This window comes from Heliangelus exortis, chromosome 17 (genome assembly GCF_036169615.1).
Source record: "Heliangelus exortis chromosome 17, bHelExo1.hap1, whole genome shotgun sequence".
Taxonomy (NCBI): Eukaryota; Metazoa; Chordata; class Aves; order Apodiformes; family Trochilidae; genus Heliangelus; species Heliangelus exortis.
In genome coordinates this window covers 2,921,131-2,943,960 of record NC_092438.1, presented here as the reverse complement: position 1 = coordinate 2,943,960, position 22,830 = coordinate 2,921,131, and the positions used below count along the sequence as shown (strand labels likewise).

General features: G+C 40.6%; 1 protein-coding gene across 4 annotated transcripts; it reads left to right on the top strand.

Annotated features, from left to right (window-relative positions):
- Positions 1 to 805: 805 nt before the first annotated feature.
- TMC5 (transmembrane channel like 5) lies at positions 806 to 22,687 on the top strand. Of its 4 annotated transcripts, XM_071761540.1 has the most exons (22): positions 806 to 1,021; positions 4,995 to 5,140; positions 5,672 to 5,869; positions 6,290 to 6,394; positions 8,044 to 8,118; positions 8,886 to 8,985; positions 9,568 to 9,655; positions 9,958 to 10,206; positions 10,608 to 10,759; positions 11,272 to 11,416; positions 12,000 to 12,155; positions 12,721 to 12,887; positions 13,547 to 13,625; positions 14,028 to 14,125; positions 15,799 to 15,894; positions 16,505 to 16,580; positions 17,352 to 17,485; positions 18,628 to 18,801; positions 19,959 to 20,037; positions 20,366 to 20,458; positions 20,922 to 20,967; positions 22,228 to 22,687. In XM_071761540.1, exons 2-22 carry the CDS (start codon positions 5,065 to 5,067, stop codon positions 22,350 to 22,352), a joined length of 2,511 nt encoding a protein of 836 aa, XP_071617641.1. In that variant the 5' UTR covers positions 806 to 1,021; positions 4,995 to 5,064; the 3' UTR covers positions 22,353 to 22,687. The 4 variants fall into 4 exon arrangements, with proteins under 4 accessions (XP_071617641.1, XP_071617638.1, XP_071617640.1 ...); XM_071761539.1 differs by lacking the exons at positions 806 to 1,021; positions 4,995 to 5,140 and adding an exon at positions 5,181 to 5,479 and having other exon boundaries at positions 5,670 to 5,869; XM_071761537.1 differs by lacking the exons at positions 806 to 1,021; positions 4,995 to 5,140 and having other exon boundaries at positions 5,180 to 5,869.
- Positions 22,688 to 22,830: the final 143 nt, after the last annotated feature.

The window sequence follows — 22,830 nt, the reverse complement described above, 5'->3', positions numbered from 1 at the left end:
GAGGCACCTCAACTGGGCTGCTTTGGGACAGGAATTCCTGCAGGAAGTACCACCCCAGCACGTCATTGCCTTCTCTGTACTACACTCTGCCTGGTGCTCAGCTATATCTTTGTCCATAGCTTTGCCCATGTTTGCTTGAAAGGAAGACATGAAAAATCAGTCTCTGTCACACTGAAGTTCCTTCTGATCCCTACAGAATACAGGGCTGGTATTGATTTCCCTATCCAAGGGCTGCTAATTACTGCTCATAATCATGTGAACTAATTTTTCCACCCCTGGATGAACCTTCTGTAATACAAATAAGAATGCAAGGTCAAGATTGCTCCTTATCTCTGCTCTACCAATGATTAATCCAAGGATGAGGGTGTCTGAAAACCGTTTCTTTTTCTTTAATCTGCTGTGGTTGTGATGTGATCCAGGCCAAAAGCAAAACGTGTTTTAATTCTCGGCAGGAAGAAGAGTGAATATCAAATAGAAATTAGGTGATTTCTTTTTTTTTCTTTTTTCTTTCCTTTTTCTTCTTTTTTCCCCCCTTTTTTCCCCCCTTTTTTCCCCCCTTTTTTCCCCCCTTTTTTCCCCCCTTTTTTCCCCCCTTTTTTCCCCCCTTTTTTCCCCCCTTTTTTCCCCCCTTTTTTCCCCCCTTTTTTCCCCCCTTTTCCTTTTTTTTTTTTTTTTTTTTTTTTTTTTTTTTTTTTTTACCTTTATTTCTTCTTTTTTCCTTCTTTTTTCTTTTATCTCTCCGTTTCCTTTCCTCTCTTTTAGCTGGAAGAGCAGGACTCCATCCCCCCTCTCTGGCAGGTGCAGTACCGTGCAGACCCCGTTCGGAGAGAAGGGAAGGGAAGGACCGCGGTGGCATCACCGGCATCGGGGCCGGAGGTGGGGACAGGGGACAGGTGGAGCCGTCCCGGGGGCGGGGTGCCGGTTCCCAGGTGTGCCGGTTCCCAGGGCTCCCGGCCGCGGACACCGAGGCACCCACCTGTGGCTGTCGAACCGGGCCCTGGCCGCCCTCCCCGGTTGGCAGGTAAGGGGCCGGGGCGGGAACCCGGTGTCCCGCGGCGCTGCGGTTCGGCAGCGGTTGGTGTGACCCGGGGCTGGAGCTGCCTCTGCGCCCGCTCCCCGGCTGGAAGGCGGCTTCTCGGTGCTCCTGGCCTGAGGGAGTCACCCGAACCGCCTGGCGACTGCAGTTCATTGATTCTGGCCGTTCATTTGGAGTGATAAACGACCAGGGCTGGACCGCATGCGTGCTCAGGGATGTAATCGGCTTCTGCTGTCTCAGGTAAAAACCCGACACAGAGCGGTGCTCTCGGTGTCAACCCTTGGTACCTCTGCGTGGCACCTCACAGCTTTACCACCCCCTTCCTCACACAGTGCCTTTGACTGTCTTCTGTTGAAAGGGTTGGTCCGATACGGGGTTAGCAGCCACATCCTTCCTCGTTGGTAGAGTGGCTTGGGCTGGAAAAGACCTCGAAGATCATCTAGTTCCAAACTTCCACTAGATTTATTTAGCTAGTGTGCCACACTGCAGGCTGTGAGTCTTTTATGTTATAACAGATAATGGGAAGCCAGAAAAACTTCTGTATTAAATAGGTGACAAAACTCTCGTCTTTAAATAGTCATGCATTTTGTGGTCAGTCACTCTGTTACTCCCTCAAAATAAACAGGCTTACTATATTTAAATACTCTCTTCAGTATCAGCAATACTTTTTTTCCTTTACACCCTAACCTACAAAGGTTGAAACCTTTCTAGGCAAAAGATTAAATAATCATCTAAACCTCAAATCTTAACTTCCAGATTTTTATGGCTAAGTCTCTGTTCCTTAGTAGTGCTCTGTTAGTTAAGCAAACCTGCAAGCAGTCTGGCATGGGTGCCATGCTAACTTTTGCTTCCACTCTGGTTCCTCTCTCCTCTGCTGGTCCTGAGCAGCAGCAGCCCAACGAGAGCTCTGTATTCAAAGTGTGACAGTTCAAGTGTGGGGACCACATCTGTCCCTGCCCTTTGTGACAAAATCCTGGGATGAGACGGGAATAGCATCAGGTGGCCTGTGCTAAGCAATTAAGTTGAAATGACACCTGTTCTGAGCTGATGTGTCAGTATTCTACCCAAAGCAATTGTTTTCAGGGTTTTGGTTTTGTTTTTCCTCTCCAGAGTAAGCTTGTCTGGAGGACTTTTATTCTTGCCATGAAAGTGATAAGGTGGGGTGGGGTGGCTTCATGTGCTGACATAGCAGGAACTAGAACTCTTTGCTGGTGTCCCCTTTCATATTTTTGTGAAAAAGCCTCTGATTGTTTCTTGTATTGCCCATAGCTTTTGTGTGTTCACTGAAGAATAGAACCCTAAAGTATTAACATGTTACACTGCATTTTAAAGTAGCTGCATTTTATCTGGGAAAAATGTATTTTATTTCTGTGAAATTATTTGCCCAACAATTTGAGAACTGCATATAAGGATTTCGAAGAGATAAGAAAAACCTGTGACAAAACTGGTTCTGTTCTGACTGATTCTTCTCAGCCATTTTCTAACTGCTTAGTTGGTTTGTCAGAATATTGTGAATAGCTTTTTGTTTTCGATCAGAATTGTTTTAGTAATGAGATGACAATATCCTAGCAGGAAATTAAGCTAGAAATTAAATAAAATAACATGCTTCTTAAATTCAACAACACTATGTATCTTCAAAACCTTGTTTATTATCTAAAATGACCATATGTGTAGTTTTCATAAGCTTTTCCAACTGAACTTGTGACTGCGACTCCTGTAACTGATACTGCTCATTAAAGTATAATTTCAAGGTTCCACTCAAAGTGGATGGGTATCTGTTGCAAGTACAGAATAAGCAGAGTTTTCTTTTTAGGCAAATTGTTAAAATTATTCTAGTAAACACTGTCTTGTGTGTCTAATAGACAATCTGTTTTTTCAGTATGAAGCTGTGTGCAACATGTTAAGCAGGACAGGGGGTAATGAATAAAAATAACTTATGAAGCCCTACCCAGTTACACCCTACAAAACTAAAAGATATTTATAAAAATAGAGCCTTCTGAATAATTTCTGGTTCCTTCATTCAGTGCTATTAAGTCAACTATGATATAGTTCTGGAACTTACTGCTTACATTCATCTTCAAAATCTGTGGAAGGAGAATTGACTTTGTGTAATCCTTTTGATTGAGGGGTTACAGGTAAAGAATTTGAATGTCTAAAGTGGTTTTCCTGAAACTTGATACCAGGACAAAGTGCTGTTTTGATTGCTTGGTTTATATTCTAACTGAGGTTTACTATCTATAGCAGAGAATTACCTGTATGGGAAGAGATGAAACTGACCTGTAATATTTTGTCAAGGCTGTTGGTCTGTGACGTGGAGGCTGTTACTGTTCTGGGAAATGATCCAGAAGCATGAGTTTACACTGCTTGGAATTTCCTGTACTATATCATTACACCATATGTTGCTTGATGTAAGCAGAAAGCACCCACTCCCCACCAATCCTGTGACTTATTTATTTACGTATTGATGATTATTAAACTCACTGAACTTAGACCCTTCCATCCTCCAGATAAGGAACACAACATTTAGTTGCTTGCAGAAATCTAAAATGTCGTCCAACAAAGGGGCACCATTCTGCAAAGGGAAGATTTGTCAAGCCCTTGCTTTTTATCTTTCACAAATGACCTCTGTTCTAAATTTGATAGCCTTAAAACTTTGCAAGTGGGGAGGGAGGAAAGGAGTAGCCTCAGATGCTGGGTTCAGTGTTACACTGCCAATGTCAATGTGGATTGTCATAAAAATCCTGGCCTAAAGCACATAAAAACAAAGGAAACAAAGTGGGTAATGGTGGAACTGGCATTCATCTTGGGCTCATTAGAATGTCTTTTGTGGATATTCCAGGAAGTCCTGAAATAAGTAAGAGGAAAAAATGATGGATGTAATTTTTAAGTCAGGCTGATATGTTTCTTCTGGTTGGTTGCACTTCAGTAGGTTTGTTGTTAGAGCTGGTTAAGGCTTCCTGCCAGCTTGCTCCTGAGTAGTGCTACGTATCCTGTACGTTTCCATCAAAATATCTCTTCTCCCAACAGTTTGAATGAAGACCAGGCAAGCTGATGAGCTGTCTAGATCAGTGGTCAGCTTCCCAACTGCCTGGTTGGCAGGCTTCCCATCTTTCTGGATGGCTGAGTCTGAGTTGGGCTCCTGGGAAACCAGTTAAAAAATAGAAAAATGTAATTTTGCACATTCTTCAAAGGAGACTGAGAATTTTCTTCCATCAAGGAAGTTATCTCTTCCTCTTTAGCTTTTCATTATCATTTGAAATGAATGAGTTTTATAGGTGAAAATTCAGTTTTCCAAGCAACTCTTTACAGAAGACCATCATTATCTTTTTGAAGAATTGTTTCCATGCTTTTTTAAAAATGGGAACAAAATGTACTAATTCCTGAAGACTTTGTATAAAACTTGATATATATATTCTAAGCTAGTTCTAAAAAGATCATCAGGAGCTAAGCTATTCCTGTCAAAGGAAACCAGAGACCTCTCAGGAGATCTAAACTTCCCATGACTTTTCTGTAAGATCCTTGGATTCCTGGTGTGCTTTATGTTTTTCTTTGGAAATGGGGGAGGAGGATCTGCAAACTGCTTTTCTGAGTACATGAGAATCTCACTCTGTCTCTGTAGATGTGAAATTGTTGCTTGAAAAAATACAAGTTTCAGCTAAGGGGTACTATGTTTATAGTCTCTTGTTGGCAGTAATCACAATTTACAGAAGGAGTGGGTGATGTATCTGATATTCAAATTTCCTGATATGATTTTTTTTTTTTTATGATGTTTGCTGAAGTTCTGGGTGTCAAAACATGTTTCATCCTGCTATCATGAAAATGTATACAGTGTTCTGATTAAATGTAGGACTTTGAATATAACCAACCACTGTTGTTTCTGTGCAGATCTCTTTGCATGTCAGATGCTAAAATGAAGTTTCTTTCTTTCCATTTTGTGTATGTGCATCTGTTTTGTAAGTAGGTCTGATCACCTGAAGCAGTAGAGATAAAAATAAGGAGGATTTCATCCCTCAAGCCAAGGAGTTGTCATGTCTTACCATTACAATGAAGCCTTTGAAAATCCAGACTACCACTTCTCAGAGACATTGGAAATTGATAGGCGAGTTTATTTTTTTTGTGTGTGTGTGTTGTGACTGTGTCATAAGAAATTAAATTCTGTGTTTATGTGCAGGAGAAACTTTCTTTGGAATTTCAATTTGTGGAATTCTTTTAATGCCTCCTATATGCTTGCGTTTTTGGATGCAATTTTTAAAGCTGTTATTAGGAAGGTAACATGCAAGAGAAATGGCACGTTAGCTTTTTACACGTTAGATTAATTTATCACTTAAAATGTGTGTTAGGATTTATGGCATCGTGTCATAGATATTTTTTTAACTCCAGTAATTTTCACAATGTGCTGTAAGCTTGAAAAACTGCCTGGAAAATGAGGACATCCCTGTTCAGGTAGGGTCCAAGCTAATTTCTGGTAGAGAAAAGTTTCAGTACACTGGAGTTCTAAATACAAAATACCTCTTAGTTACCAAGTTTGTTTCAGAATGTACTCAAACTTTATGATGATAGGCATCAACTTATTAAGGACATCTACTGAGAGGTTTTTTGGCACTCATGGTTTTCCTTTTTGTTGCTTCCACAGGAGGACTTGTCAGAAGAAACTGATCTCTTACCAACCCCCTTCCGCTTCTTCACACCATGGTTCCTATGGGGAGCACCGTGGAAGAGGGGAGAATCACCCCCTGGCCATCCCCATGGCCTCCATGAGACATGGCTCTCCATACAGGGAAAGTTTACCAAGAGTTAATGTTCCAGGCAGAAGTCCACGTAGACATTTCTCAGGTATGTAATTTCTCAAATGACCAGCTTACAGAAACACTGGAACAAATAATGGAATATCCTGTTTTGAAGGAGTCCTGCAGCTCTAGAAAACTCAACTCAGTATATATTACTCTCTGGTGGCAGTGAGTGTTTTGGTTTGTGCTTCATGGTTTGTTTTTTGTTTGTTTGTTTTCTAGAAGTAGTTCAAATTTTACACTAACAGATCCATGACTTGTCTGTTGTGTTAGCAGGTTGGTAAGAACTGACTTGGATGTTGAATACTAGGATGTCCACTGGAGTGGGACAGGGGAGTTTTGGTTATGGGATATATTGCTGTGTTTGCAGTAGAGCTGTATTTGGTCACTAGGGCTGATAGTCTGTGTGTATAAGTAATCCATAGCAATACACAGCTTTCTGTATAATTTTGATTCCCTTCAACAGATAATCTTTCCTTTGAGGCTGAGCCAGAGCTGGCATACACACTACCTACTGTCCTCCATCGGCCAGATCGCCCCCATCCTGACAGAATTCCCAGAGAATCAGAAGGTAAGACATCAGGATGGTGCTGTGTCCAAACAGTGCATGTTTGCCCCCCATAAAATAATATTTAAAAGCCTTCTGACTCACATGGAAAGGTCTTCAAAATAAAAGGAATGATAAAACATGAGCTTCCCTTCTACTATCCTACACTGTTGTAGCTGAATTTTTCAATATATTTCTGAAGGTGATGATCTTTGTTTCTTAGGCAATGGGAGATGTGTGCCAACCTATTTTAACCCAAACTCTTTGCAACATAGAACAAACTCTGAAGAGGCTCATTGTAGGAGGAAAGAAGAGAAGGATAGGATGCATTTTTAAGATTGTCTTTAGTGAATTGGTGCCCATGTTGTCTATGTAAATTCTAGATTGTAGTAGTAATTAGATCTTTATTTTCATTAAAATGCAGGGGATATAGAAAAGTATAACCTGGGTTTTGTTTTAGGCTGGCATAGGAGTTTATTGTTCATGTTCTGAAGGAACTGTTCTTCCTGTATTGTGTAGGTTTTTTATTACCATCAGTTTGGTTCCTGCCTGCTGCTTCTAGAATGTAATTACAAGTTGGGATTTTTTGGATGGTACCTAGATGCATTTAAAGAACCATCTCTCTGTGTCTTCAAAATGGGAGATTTGGTTTGGTTGTTTTTTTTTTTTTTCTCTTTTTCACCTTTAATAACATGATATTTAAGCTAAGATCTGATTTAGCAAAACCCTTTATTTCTATTAAAAAGCAACATTTTTTTTCATAGCTGAAAAAGCTTCACACTATGAGTGACCATAGAAATAGGACATTTCCAAACATGGCTTTTAATACGTGTTGAGAAGGAGAGTGCATTTCCAACACCATCAGCTAGAAAATAAAAGTCTGGATGCTGAAAGTTCAAGAAGTACCTCCACAAGGAGGCACAGATGCTTTTTTTCTTCTTCTAATTCTTTTTAGTTGCTACAAAGGAAGTTGACTCAGTGGAAATGACACTGACATCAGGGAACCTTTAGATCTAAACAGTAAATACAGTGAAGGAACCTGCACCATATGCATTAACAAAGTGTTGCACCTCTCAGATGGGGCCTTCTGCACCAGAGGATCAGCCTCAAAAGAGGGCTGTAGCATTGCACAGCCTGGCCATTAGCTTGCTGGGAAGGCAAGGCAAGGAAAGCTGTGGCTAAACTCATCTATTTCATGGCTCAAGGTGGATACAGTTAAGAAATATGGCCACTCATGTTTGAGTAATTGGATGAAAGAAGGCTGAGAGAAGAGTTGCATTCTGGACCCAAGGAAATGGAAGTCTGGTACATACAACTTATTCAGTGATTCTACAACAATCCCTCTGAAGGCAGTGGATGGACTTTTAAAGAAAGGACCTGCTTCCTATGAAGAAAGTCTTGAATAATCAATCTGCACATTTTTGGATGGGTTAGATGACAGTTTTCTCTGACAGCTGAAGTCTGGGCTCAGCTCCTCTTTTCCAGCATATATCTGAAAAATGTCTATGTTTGTCAAGCGTGAGCAGTCAAGTAGGTGAGGGAGTATATGTTTACATGTAAGTAGTGAGATTGAAGGGTATTCTTTCAAGTTGTTTCTTTGAAAGTAAGATTTTAGTTTCTTAAATCAATTTGTCAGGAGTATCTGGTCTTACTAAAGAGCATATGTTATCTAGGGAGATGGAACAGGCAACCACCTGATGAGACCTTCATGCCTTCCTCCAGCCTGTTTGAAACACCGTGTAAAGAAGGTAGGAGTTTAAGTGGTTCAGTATTAAACAACACCTTGCACAAGTGTTGGGTGATACTGTTCTTTGTTTATCACCAGAACTGCATGTGCAGTCTTTGGTTATAGGCACAACTTAGTTTTGTGTTGATGCTAATGATTAATCTTTTATATTCTTCTGGCACACTAAAATCTAATCATAACTGAAGCACAATGCAGTGGGAAATTGTGGGGAAAAAAGCTAAACTCTTTATTAGAATTTATTTGACCAGCTAATGGATTGCTTTTCAGCCACTGTGTCTGGAATTAGCATCAAATTCCAGCTATGCAAAACCAGTCTGATTGTTAATAATGAAGTTTTGTTTGTTTTATAGGTAGACTTTGGGAAGTAATATCAACTAAAATTATTGAATAAATAAAACAAAGGTTAGCTTTTGAATCATATAGTGTCATAGAAATGTAACCATCAAACTGTTATGAATCAATAGACTAGAATCCTGGAGTCTGGCAGTATTTTGTTTTCCATTATGTTGTAGGTCTTTATTTTAACATTAAAAAAAGTATTGGACAAGTTTTACTTATTTTTTAACTGTCAGTATTGAGCTACTTACACACATATATTAGAGTACTGATGGAGCTGAGGATATTCTGGCCAGTATTAAGAAGTGGCACAACATGCTGCAACTTGGTAGCAGTGAAAATGGAGAAGATTGTAATATCCATTTCATTTTTTGTAAAAGAACTACCATATAACTATGCCAAAATTTAATTTTTTAAATGGCTTTTATGCAGAGGAAAAGTTAGTTGAAAATCTTGCAAGAATGCCCACCAAGGAAAGGATTAAAGAAATTCGGAAGATGCCAAAGACCATTAAAAAAAAGAGAGAGATCAGGTAAAAAAAAAATGTTTATCTTCTTTGTTTTATGGACACTACTCTTTGACCAACTAGCTATCAGCTATGGGTAGTTACCATCTGTTCAGCTTTGCCTTGTCATTTTGAAAAAACTTAAAGTAATTTTAAAAAAAGCTAATATCTTGCAAGAAAAAATAATTTCAAGATGGTTCATTGTCTTTCTGCTGGATGAAAGCAGACCCTCATATTAATATAAAACAGACTCTCAGGCACTTGAGATTGGATTATGAACGATGACTTGTGATTTCTTTTCAAAGGTAGCTTAGGTTTTGGTCATTGAAAATGGAGGAGAGACTGCATGGTCTCAACCATCCTTTTTTCTCATCACAGAATATATTTAAATTTTTGTCCCCAGAGCAAGTCAGTGGGGGGTTATAACATGATGTCATATCACAGACAAGAGCCACGGTATCATCTAGCAGAACAAGAACCAGCAGAACTTCATGATTTACTAACCCTGTGCACGTGGACCTGTGTGAAACTGTATTTGCAGTAACTTCTTTGGCAGCAATCACAATCCATGCTATAATGCTTATCACCTGTTGCCCTGTTTTTCCACAGGAATGAAGTTCTTAAAGAAATAAAAAATTCAGCGAACCACAGTGCTCGAATTTCTTGCCATACAGAATGTCTGCAGGAACCAGCAGTGGTAAGAGTCAAACTTCTGTCAATCACCATAGAGTAAACCTCTGTGGCTGCAGTGTTGTCCCTTTCTCCAGAGGTATCTTGCTTTGTTAGTTACCAAAGAACCAATTAAATGCTGCAGTGTTAATGACTTGGATTATAGTGGCACATAGGAATTGTTAAATGTCTGATGGTGCATGTAGTGAGGGAAATCATTTTTATCATCAAAATGGAACTGTAAAAAATGTGAGGCTTTGTTATGTGAGTTTGAGTCCTGTTTAAGACTGCTTGATGAGATTCATCTCTTTCTCCTCTTCTGTGTTTCAGTCATTTCGGCGATTTAGAAATAGCTTGTCAGAAAATTTTGACAACCTGAAGTTCTGGCACAGGGCACTGAAGATCATTGGTGCAGAGTTTGGAACAAGTGTTCTCTCTTATTTTGTTTTTTTGAAGTGGCTGCTAAATTTCAACATCTTCTCATTTCTCATAAACTTCAGTTTCATCACAATCCCTCAGTTTGTTGCAGCAGAACCAAACAACCTCTCATTCACAGGCCTGGATCTGTTCACTGGAGCTGTACGTATGTAACAACAGTTTTATATCAGTGCTGTGTGCAATGGATAGAGTTTAAAAACTCATGAAAGTGTAAAAAAGTGTTTCTTAAGAGGAGGAGTTGGAATTTTAGTTGACTAGAAAAAATATGTAGTATATATATAGTAAAAAAGAACAAACATTGACTCAGAGTGAGATGAATGGAACTCAAATAATTTGTCTCACTGCAAATGATTGCTGTGTTCAGTAATACTTTGAGACCTCTAGCTGGTAGAAGGAAAACAAACTTAGAAATTTAATCACACCTCTGATTCACAGAAGGGAATGGGACAGCTCTGACTTCCATAAAATGGCTTTCAAATGATGATACCTCCCCCCTATGCAGATGATAGCAAACACATTGAATGATTTTTATATCTTCTCAGGGTTATTTTCAACAAACAGTGCTCTACTATGGCTTTTACACCAATGCTACAATCAGTAAAATAGAGAATGGTCCATCTTACAACATGCAGCTGGCCTATATTTTCACCATTGGAATATATTTTGTCATCTGTTTTCTTATCTTGGTGGTCAGGTAAAGTAACTACAATTAATTTCACTTGTGTTAAGGGAAAAACAAGAGCAAAACACCCCCCTCCAGACACACAGCCTGTCAGTGGTTAGCAGTAATAATCACTTGACTATGTTTCTGTGACTCCTGCTTTCCAGGTCAAGAGTTTAAGTAGAAATTTCTGCTCAAAAGTCTCCAGAAATCAAACCTTTATTACTGCAAAATATTAAGGGACATAGAGAGAATCCCAGTTCAAACCAATTAATATAATCTCCCTTTTATAGTTGTTGCTTCTAATATCTTCTGGTATTGATGTGGCCTTTCAGAGATGAAGACTCTCAGCAACAACTAGGAGAAGGAAATGTGAGAGTTGTTTCTTACATTAAAGTTGACTTTCCATGTTGTCTTAAGTGACATGCTTTGACATAGCTCCAGGAGCCTTGAGCTGTGATAGAAAAACAGTTTCACTTCTTCCCCTGCTGTGCAGAGTTGATGTTATTTCCTCATTACACCTCTCAAATTTATTTTCATTGCAGCATGGCAAAATCCTTCTGCAGAAACTTCCTTGACCCTCAGACACACACTGGAAAAGCCAGCAAACTTCTCTGCACTTGGGACTTTAATATAACTAATGAAAAAGCTGTGAAGCTGAAGCAGAAGAATCTCCGCACACAAATAAAGGTACAATACACGGGAGGTATAGAAAGGTGCAAGGGTTCAAAATAAGCATGCATGTGTCCCTCTGCCAGAGCCTTATTTGTGCATATGAAGTTGTGTATACATACAAATCTCTGGCAGAGCAACTCAAGGATGCTAGTCCTGTTTTTATTAGACTTCAGCCTCCCTGACTGTTAAGTTTCATTTGGTTTGAACTCCTGGAGTGGCTTAGCAACTTGCTTTTCTTTTCTCTTTAAGCTACATATAAATACTTGTATCCTTGTGTGCTATTGAATTCATTTCTGTGACTGTTAAATATTTGTCAAACACAATACAATTTCTTTTGTTTTTCCTTCCTGCTGTTTAGCCATTTTGTAAACAAAAGGCAGGCTTGCATTGTATTCTCTAAAAAGCAGTATAACTGCCTAGACAAAAGATTTTTAGAATAGGTACACAAAGTTGTCCAGTAAATGTGGACAACAGGATATTACTCTGCCCATCTTGTAGAGAAATAATCTTTCCTTCAGTCTCTCAAGTAGTTACCTGAAACAAGGTTTGGTTTGCCTGTTGGGCAAGGAATCCTTCATTAGGAATTGTTGCCTTGCAGGAAGGCCTCGCTGAAGTAAATCGAGAAATTCTGAATTTTTCTGTAAGAGAGAGAATTGTTCATATTGTTATTCATCTCACTTCTTGGATTGCTTCCCTGGGAACAGCAGTGGCTGCTTGTGCTGCTGTTTACTTTTTCTCCATTAATAACTTAAAGGTAAGAGGACGGATTTTGTAGCTTGGTTTTGGAGATGTGTTTTCCCACGTGGCTATCTTGTGCTGACTGCAAGCAGTGCTCTTTTTGCTACAAGGACTGCAGGGAAGCAAAGCTCTTGTTTCTGCCAGTGCAAACACAAGTTATGATGTCCTGACAAAGCTGGTTTGCAGAGGCTCACACTGCTGGGAACTATGTCAAGAGTGTAGGACCTGAGTGATCTGAGCAAAGCTGCCCTCTCAGCCCTGCAGCTGCTTGCCTGGGCTTATGGCAAGTTTAGGGGTAATGCATCTGGTGACCTTGAAATAAGCAGCAGGAAGCAGCCTCAGCAAGGCCTGCCTAGGTAGGAGCTGCATTTAGGCTGGAGCTCCCACCCTTGGGCCTGTGTAATGTAGAAGGGGAGAGGGTTGCTGTGCTGCTGGACATGGATCCATAAAGCATGGTAGTTTCTGACCTGAAAACATGCAGGAGGTGTACCAGGCATCTTCCCTGTAGATACAACTCGAGGCAGCATTTTGGTTAAGGCTCTAAGTTTGGGTTCTGTTTTGGTTTTTTTTATTTCTCTAAGCTGTTTGCGAAAGAGCATAAAAATGACCTAGAGAGCCAGGCTGCCATGTTGGTGCTACCTATTGTTGTCTCACTCCTCAACGCACTCATCCCATTCTTCTACTCGTGGCTTGGGCACCTGGAGAGATTTCGGACTCCTGGACATCAGATATATGTCACTATTACCAGGTACTTGTTGCTACCACCTCTTCCTGCTTTTTGCCTGAAGTTGCATGACTCTTCTTTTTGATGGCAAGCTATCCCTAGCTGGTGTGGTGGGCAGTAGGGAGCTTTGGAGGGGAATTCATCTTCTCCAAAGGTTTCTGTGCACTCTTCCTTTCATGGTTTGTTTGTTTCCTGTGAGCCTTTTGGGAGTGTTAGATCTTTACATTAGGACAGAGTATGGTTTCCCCCTCAGGCTTGCTATGACACTGAGCTTGGTTTTGTTTGTAGCTTCCCAGTATGGTCCCTGGGTTGTTGACTCTCTAAAGAAAGGAAGAGAAGTGGAGAGAGGAGCAAGGAGGTCTTAAATATAGATGCCTGTAATTAATACTGCATAACCCCTGGTGCCTCTCTGACCTTCCTCCCCTGTGGGGCTCACAAACCCAACCCCAGCAGCCTGTTTAGCAGAGGTTTGTGCCAAGGTTGTCATGCACAGCTCACCTTCTGCCAGGACAATAGATTAAAGCTGCACCTGAAGCTCCAAGGAGAGCTGTGTTAGTGCTGGCACTGCAGTGCTATTGTTGTAATGGGAGGTAACAAAGTGTAACCCATGGTCATCCTGCCATCATTTCCTCCAGTGAGCTGACAGACCAGCTGTTACTGTTACTTTTATTTTTTCCTTTTAGAAATATCATCCTGAAAATGTCCATTGTTGGAATACTGTGTGAATACTGGCTGAACATTGTGGCTACATCAGAGTCAGAGGTAAAGCTTCAAAAATACAAATCTTTGACTTGAGTGCCAAGTTAGGAACCACTTTGGTAAGAGTCTTGCTTCAGCAAAGTACATGTTGTGACTTGGAAAGCTGAATTTGCCACCCTGACGTTTTGGTTTTTTTTGTTGTTGTTGGTTTGGTTTGGTTTTTTTCTTTATTAGCATCTTTAGAGTAATGAGCTGTAGGAAAAACCAAATTGCCCAACTCCTGTCTCAGCTGGTTTGCAGCATTGTTCAATGAGAGGTCAACTATGATTAGCCAGGCTATTAGCAAATCTTTGATCAGTAGCTCAAGTTTCAGATGCCCAGGCATTTGGGAACAATGTTAGAATAGCATGATTTCTGACTTCTAGATATGGACTTTTTTTTTTTTTTTTCTTCTCCTTCTCAAAGTGCTGGGAAACTCTGGTTGGCCAAGATATTTATCGTCTTCTTCTGGTTGACTTCGTGTTTTGTTTGCTTGGCTCTTTCTTTGGGGAGTTTTTACGAAGGTGAGTGCTTTTATAAACTTTTTTTTATTCCTTAGCCAAAGACAGTCTTTTTACCAATGTCTGAAAGGTCCAACAGAAGCATGGCTGTGGCACCACTTCATCTGTTTTCTCTACCAGCCACAGTCTCTGTGTACATCCCTAGGGTATATTGCAGCTTCTTAGGAGGAGGCCAGAGTGTTCTACTTTCCCATTGTGTCCTTTTTTTACCTCTGGAGATGGACAGACAGGAAAGGAGGAAGCCACACTGAACTACCATGGATCTCCTGAGTGGGGTGTCAAAGGGACCAAGTGTCTCAAGCAGAAAACCTTGCTTTTCTGCATATACACATTGCTGGCTTTTCTTGTGGGATCCTTCTAATTTTTTCCACTTAGTTATGACACTCTACAGACAGCACACAAGTTTAAATCTTATTTTAATCAGCCTTATTAAGTATATAAGATGACTCCCAAGTGTGGAGTTCTGCAGTGTGGTAAGTGAGAAGGTATTTTTAACTTATTATGGATACAGCTAAGCATGTAAGCAAAAATTAATTTACTTCTGACACCTCCTGTGTGCACCTTCCTATTGCCAAATGTTAGTTATAACTCAGGATAGTATTCAAGAGTTGCCAGCTCTGCAGAGCATTTAGAGTTCCTAATTGTGTCAGAGATGCATTGTTTGCCCTTTGCACACAATGCCAACAAAACTGGTTTACAAAGTAGAACTTTGTTAACTTTAGGTTAAATTAACACCAACAACAAACAGCAAATTCAACATTGTTGAATTACAACACTGAGAAGCCCTTGAAGACTTTCCTTGCACAGCTCTTGCCAGCAGACTTCTTTCCTCCTTGTGCTCTCCTTCAGCTCAGATGGGAAACCACCCCCAAGCTAAAGGTCACAATAGTAGAACTGTGGTGCCAGCTATGGTGAAAGTCCTCCACCAAGCTGTGCAAAAGCACCAGGCTTACAGCTGTGAAAGTACAATTACTCATTTATTTGTATGCATTCAGAGTAATACTCTGAAACGTTGATGATGGAGCTGATAAGGTGGCACCAAGACCTGTGTTCAAAGCAAGATGGGGATAGTTAACTAAATCTTTATTCTGGCTACAACAGAGAAACTGAATCCCCTCAGCTCAGGAAAAATGAGGTGATAAAAAGGGATTACTGGGATCTTGTGTACATACTCACCTGTGCATTTCTCAACTACTTACAACCTCAGTTAGCTTGAAGTGGAGTATACTTGAGGATATATTAAGAGTCTAGAAGGTTCATTTTTTGAAGCTGAAAACTCTCATGACTTAAGAATTGAAAACTTATGTTTTTGTGCTGAGTTAACTTGTCATTTCAGCTGTTTAGGCATAAGCATACTTTTCTGATACAGTTACAAATCCTTTCCTCTCCCCACCCATTTTTGTTGAGCTGCATGAAAAATATTCTAGGTCTTATTTCAATGCTGTGTGTAATGGGAACTGGCTTTTGCCAAACTCTGTTTCATTTTTGATGTGCTGTCTAATTAAAGAGCCGTGGTTGCTTTGCATGACAGGTGGTTAGTGCAGTCCCTGGATAATTTGTCATTGATGCTTATACTCAGGAGGTCGTTTGTAGAGGCTTCTACAAAGGGTTTTATCATTAGCAAATACTATTGTGCTGTGTTGGTTTTGTTTGTTAGGGTTTTTTTTTCCTCACAGGATTATTGGAACTACATTCTGTGTGAGCCTGGGGCTACCAGAATTTGATATCGGGCGGAATGTTTTGGATTTGATCTATTCACAGACTTTGACCTGGTGAGTGCTACATTTACAGCCAGAACTTCATTTACACTTTAAAATCCCATAGAATGTTCTTATTCTGACATTCCTGGGGGCTTCCCATCATGTGGTAAAGAAGAGGATAAATGTTTGAGAGAGGTGGCATATTAAGTACCTTTGTGTAAGTGCTGTGACTTGCCAGTTCTCTTTCTAATTATGCAGGTGATAGTCTGGGAGAAGCCCCTAAAAGGAACATTATTTTTTTTCCTCCTCCCCATCCAGAATGGTGTTCCTGTTGAAATAGTCTCAGTATTAAACCTTGAAAAAGATCCCTTATTTCTAAGATTGCATATTGCTCCAATTATAAGAGTTCTGCAGATGTGTGTGTACATAGATGTGTATGAAGTGCTTGAAGTTGCAGATGTTTAAGGTTGAGCTTAGCATTCCAGAATTGTCCTTTCAAGACAGAAAATTAGCTTTATCCTGGCCCAAACCAGGACAAAGGGTCAATGCTAAAATAATTACACTTTCAAATAAGCAGACACTAAATATACATGAAGTCAGTGTGATATTTTTCTGCTTTCAGTGCACTGAGAGCTGTGTGGTGAATAGTGAAAATTTAACTGTTATAAATCCTTTCCTGTAGGATTGGTATCCTGTTCTCACCTCTGCTGCCTGGTATCCAGATTATAATACTTTATATAGTATTTTTGGTGAAAAAGGTAACAAGTTTTACATGTATTCCTCATAAACCTACACCATTTAAAACCTAGGCAGAGAGTATTACATTAAAGTGCTGGTTTTGTCTGGATGCTGTGGGGATTTGCATTTAGGGGAGCCATTTGTTTTTTGCAGGAGCATTTGAATTACAAACCTGTGGAACTTGAGTGAGAGGGGAAAAGTGTGGAAGGGTTATTGGAGGGGTTAAGAGCACAATTAGGGAGGAGAGAAAAAGTAGTAAAATCAAGGGCAGGGGAATTAACAGTGTACAAGTGCATATGTCAGTCAGTATAGACACTCAGCCTGCAGCTGTGACTTTGGTTTCCTGCTTACTTCCCCACCTCCCTTCTCCCCTCCAGATTATCTTAAGTGTAAGCAGGGTGGTGCAGCTAAAGATCATGGTTACAATGTCTTCTTTTCAGAATTCTTAGTATTATGACCAGATGATAGATTGTTAGAGCATTGTGTAGTTTGAAGTGTTGAAGGTAGAAGAGCAAAACTACAGCTAGAAAGATTGATTCTGTGGGTCTGTGTATGTTACTAAAGCCAACAGAGCCCAGAAGAACCCATCAGAATCTCATTTTGCCTCCTGCAAAATTAAAAGATTATACAAGTTTTCTAGAACTAGAGCATATCTATTGAATTTATATAAAAGAAGTTCTTGTAAACTTTTGATAGATGCTATTCCAGTGATTGCTGGCAGTAATTTTGGTGAGATTGACTTATACATGTTAAACACCACTCCAAGTCAGTGTATCTTCATCTCTTGAAAGACCAGCCTGATGATGAATTGCCAACCCCCCCGCAAAGTCTGGAGAACTGCTCAAATGACAACATCCTTCATATTCCTGCTGTTTTTTCCTTCCTTCCTTGGAGTCCTCTGTGTCGTTGGAGTCACTGTCTGGAGGTATGGATGATCACTGGAGTTCAAGCCTACTGTGTTATGCTGTGTAACTTGATACCAGGCAGAGGAATCTCTGGGTTTTATACAAAAAAAAAGTTATTGGTTGCTACTGGAAGATTTCAGATGTTCACAAGATGTTCTGTATTCTGAAAACAAAGATACCCTCAGTGAGTTGGCAGGAATGTGGTTAACACAGCAACTTGTCCCATAGGAAGGTGGGAAGAGAAACAAAGTTACCTTGAAGTTTTGGGTTCTCAAATATATATCACAGCAAATTTCACTTTTTTTTCCTCCTTCAAAGTTTCTCTGACCTAGTCCTAGTTCCTGGACTTACATTATAGGCCATACTGGGTCTGCAGTAGAGAAATGCCTGGGAAAACTCAACTGAGGCCAGCTTCTGCATTGTTTATGAATTTCACAGGCTGCCCTTGCAGGCAGTGCTGGCCTCTGCAATAAATGCATCTGGTTTGTTACCAGATTTTCCAGCTGCTTTGTTTATGTGCATGATAATCTCTTCACAGTAAGGGCAGAAGCAATGGATCTCTTTTCTTGGTGATTCTCAGCCACATGGTTTAAATATTTAGTGACACAGGTGGCTATACATGAAACATGGTGGGATGAAATATTTCAGAGCAAGCATTTCCAGATGGCAAGTGGGAATTTCAGACTGTCCGAGGTGTTTCAGCTTCAAAACAAATACCATTTCCTTATTTCAGTCTACCTGAAAATGTTAATTCTTGCCCTTCCTTTCCCACATCCTGTTGTTACTGAAAATCTGTAGTGACTCATGTCCCTGAAGGCAAGGTGAAATGATGGTTCCCTTAAGCACTTGTGAAACTCTGAAAACCCACATTCTTAATTTGCTGTAGCACACCCTACAGTGATTGACTTGTTCATTCAGGTTAAGATTCTGTTTCCAGGGCTTGGTACTGACCCATTGCAATGGGGTCCCTTGGAGTGGGCATTTTAATGGCTGCAGGGTGATCCAGGTTGAAAATGGAAACTAGATCATGGAAGTTCCCTGAGGATCCAAAGAGAGTGGAAGGTTATTGCAAACTAACAAACATCTTGTACAAAATCACAGCGTTAACTAAGTCACTGGTTAATGTATGAAGTTTTAAGTAGCAGCATTCTCACATTTTCAGGTTAAAGCCTTCAGAGAAATGTGGTCCTTTCAGAGGTTTGTCTTCTATGTATGCTGCAGTCTCTGAGTGGATAAAAATACTGGAAAATTACACTCCCTCAAAATGGGTGGTATGGATCTACTATAACTTAATTACAAGTGAACTTTTCTTCTTCATCCTCTCCGCTTTTATTCTGTAAGTACCTGCTAGTGAAAAGCACCAGTAAAGGACCTGAAGTGGAAAGAAACTGGCTATGGCAGCCATTTTTCATTTAAAATTTACAAAGTACATTTTAAAGCATCCAAAGTGGTTAATGTATTGGAAATTAGGTATTTGAGGTACACAAAATAGTTATAAACCTATTCTTTTTATGTTAGGATGCAAAAGCTCTTTACAAATCAGCTTCATGCTAACCCTAGCATGCATGGCTTTGAACTGAGTATTGCCAGTTTGCTGCTGCCTGGGGTCTAAATCAGTAGGAAAAGAGCAGGGGATCCTGACTGACATAAAAAATAGAAGTTTGGGAGGTAGTTGCTTTGTCTTTTTTCTGACCACTTGTCACTGGTGGAGTCATTAGAGGAGATGACACCATGCAAAGAAGAGCTGAACTACCACAGGGAAGCTGTGGAAGGGCATGGTGGTGCACAACCAATGTGTTTAAGTGTTCCCCATCCCATGGGGAAAGGCTCAGGAGTATCTTGCAGTCTGCTTCCTCCTCAGCTCAGGTACATCCATGTACTGCCTCCTTGGGGTGAAGTAAATTATTCTGGCAAAACCAGTATGTGCATATTAAGCTCTGTGCCCACTAACAGTGTTTGCTGTGGCTGTGCTGCTTGATATTTCAAGCTTGGGCCATGTGCACCCAAGAGCCCAAACCTCTTCTCATAAAACAGGATCCCACTCATTCTACTGGGACCAGGAATGTCCTGGAAGCAAGAACTGCTCAGTGTTGTGATTTAAGACCCAGGCTTGTGTCTCAGCAAATATTGGATAAGAGCTTTAGGTTATTATTTGTTACCTGAATTGTATACTTGACTTTCTTTTACTGTAGCTCTCATCTTTAAAGCAAATCCATAAATCTTTTGGTCTTTTTGGAAAAGATTGTCCTATGAAATTAGTTATGTTTGCCATGCCTTGTGTAATTATATACACACTGTTTAATGTATGTGTCCACATGTGTGTGTGTGTGTGTGTGTATATATATATTTATGTAGATATGCATGTGTAGATGTGTATCTTTTAATGGACAAAATAAACAAGGTAGTCACTGCCTAAAAAGAAAGACAGTAGGAGAATCCTCATGGGTATGAGTGCTTGTATGTTGAACTTTTTGGTCTTTTTTTTTTTTTTAGCATTATTACTTATGTTTACTGGCAAATAATAGAAGGAAGAAAGACCATGACCAAATTGCTACTTAAACAAATTATTAACGTAAGCTGGACTTTCATTTTTATCTTTTTTAAAATTTGGCTTCCTTGTTGTTTGTGTCATTCTGCTGTTGTGGAGCTGTAATCTGCTTTTCCTGTGATGGCACAAGGGAGGGTGGGAGCCTTTCCCCATGGGAACTGCAGGGAAGTTTAAATCACAAACAGAATTGTTGCAAAGTAATTTTACCTTCAATCTGTGTTGCTGCAGCTCCCTCTGTAGACATATTATTTTAGAGTAAAAGGAGTTTTAATTATTATCCTGGTCAATGGTTACTTGAGCCTCTCAGAAATTAGCCCATTCCAGTTAATGATCTAATATGTCTTGACCATAGGAAGCAAAAGACAAAACGTTTTTACTTGAAAAACTACAGAAACTGCAAAAGGGAAACCAAAACTCATCTGTACCAAGAAGACAAGACCAACAGGTGAGTTTGATAGTTCAGATACTGTTGTTATGTGCTTGGTATGGTATCACAGTGTTCCTCAAGCTTTGTAAATAGGCTGCTATTTTGGGGTGTGTCTGTATTTATAGTTACACCTAAGCTGATTGATTTCTAATTAGCTCCAGACAGCAAAAAGGATACTGTGAAAGTTGTCTAACTTGTTCTAGATTGGAATTTAACCTGGGAAGGATATAGAAAAGTCCTCATCTAGACAATGCTTTATGTTGAACTAAGAGGTTATCCTATACATACAGAAATAATCTTAGAGTAATCTGAACAGGTACAAAAATGTTATCACAATATCTGTTGAAATATTCATACTGCCAAATCTGCTTAAGATCTGGAGAGTGGTTTTGTCACAGAAAACTGGTATCTTTCTACATACAAGATAACAGGCACGTGAGGGAAACATCAACCTAAACCTCCTTGTGAATTTTGTTTTCAGTATCCCTATTCTGCTGGGGTCTTGAGAGGGCCTGGCTTCCCACCAGGTAAGCAACCCAGTCCTAAACACAGAAAGCAGCTCTTAGAAGCTCAGTTCAGTGAAAGTGTTAAAGTACAGACACAGCATTTAAGAGCTTGATTCAAAAGACTCACCATTCTAGTACCTTGTTTGATGGGAAAACAAGATTAGGGGCAGGGGTAAACATCTTCTGTAGGATGTGCTACTCTGTAGCTTGTGGTGGTGGTGGTGGTCAGCCACTTCTGAAGGCTGATCACAAGCTTCTGTATACCAGAGTTGCATTACTGTGGGTAAATGATCCATTCCATCCTATGGGAGAAGCCACAGGCAAGAATATTACATTAGAGAGATACCTCCCATCTTGGTGTGATCTCAGGAGAGGTTAGAGAGGTTGGAGAGCAGCCAGGCAGAAAGGGACCTGGGAGTCTGGATTGACAGGAAGCTGAACATGAGCCAGCAGTGTGCCCAGGTGGCCAAGAAGGCCAATGGCATCCTGGGCTGGCTCAGGAAGAGCGTGGCCAGCAGGTCCAGGGAAGGGATTCTGCCCCTGTGCTCAGCCCTGGTGAGGCCACAGCTTGAGTCCTGTGTCCAGTTCTGGGCTCCTCAGTTCAGGAAGGAGATTGAGGTGCTGGAACAGGTCCAAAGGAGGCAACTGGGCTGGGGAAGGGACTCGAGCACAGGCCCTATGAAGAGAGGCTGAGAGAGCTGGGGCTGTTCAGCCTGAAGAAGAGGAGGCTCAGGGGAGACCTCGTCGCTCTCTACAACTCCCTGAAAGGAGGTTGGAGCCAGGTGGGAGTTGGTCTCTTTTCCCAGACGACTTTCAACAAGACAAGAGGACACAGTCTTAAGTTGTGCCAGGGGAGATTTAGGCTGGATATCAGAAAGAATTTTTTTACGGAGAGGGTGATCAGGCAATGGAATGGACTGCCCAGTGAGGTGGTGGATTCTCCATCCCTAGAGAGATTTAAAAAGAGACTGGATGTGGCACTCAGTGCCATGGTCTAGCAACCACACCGGTGGGTCAAGGGTTGGACTTGATGATCTCTGAGGTCCCTTCCAACCCAGCTAATTCTATGATTCTATGATTCATGATGTGGAGCCCCTAGGACATCGTGGGTCTGGAATAAAAAAAGCTGCGGAAACTTCCACGGTAGCTTGAACTATTCCTGGTTTACACAAACATGCAACTTCATTCCAAAGGCTTGACACTAAAATAGCATGGGGCTTTTTAAAGGAGGTGGGTTTATGCCAACATCAGCACAGTTCACGTTGCTTCTTTGGTGAAAAGCAGGTTCAGAGTCATCCCAGCTCAGCAGTCGGCTGCGCACGTCCGAGGCTGTGGCACTCGCCCTGCGTGCTAGGGCAGCAGCTCAGGAAGAAGAGGAAGGTGGTGACCAAGACCATGGCCCATGAGCAGGATGACCCAATGAATAAATGTCAGGTCAATGGTTTTCTGCAGAAAGCACTACTTGTTTGCATTAGTGACTGAAAGGACCATTCACGCATTGTCTTCCCATGAACGGAATTAAAAAGAGAAGAAAAATTTGTTAATGCATCCTGGCTGCAGTTTATTATTGTGATGGGTGATGTCCCGTGTGTCTGAAGTAGTGACATTCTGGTTGCCAGTCAGCCTTCCCCAGGACTGGTTGTTACCTTGACACAGTAAGGGTTCCTCCCCAGCTGGCCACTTGTTTACTAAAAATAAGGAAACTTGTGCCTAATTGTAAATAAAAGCTTTGGTCTAAAAATATTTTTATCAGTTATATTGTTTGAACTGCTTTTATCTGATCTAAGCCACAAGCAACATACTGGCCAAATAGAAGGAAAATAAAAAGTTGTTAATGGCTGCAAAGTAACTTGTGTGAACCAAGTTAAGCTTCTATTCCACTTT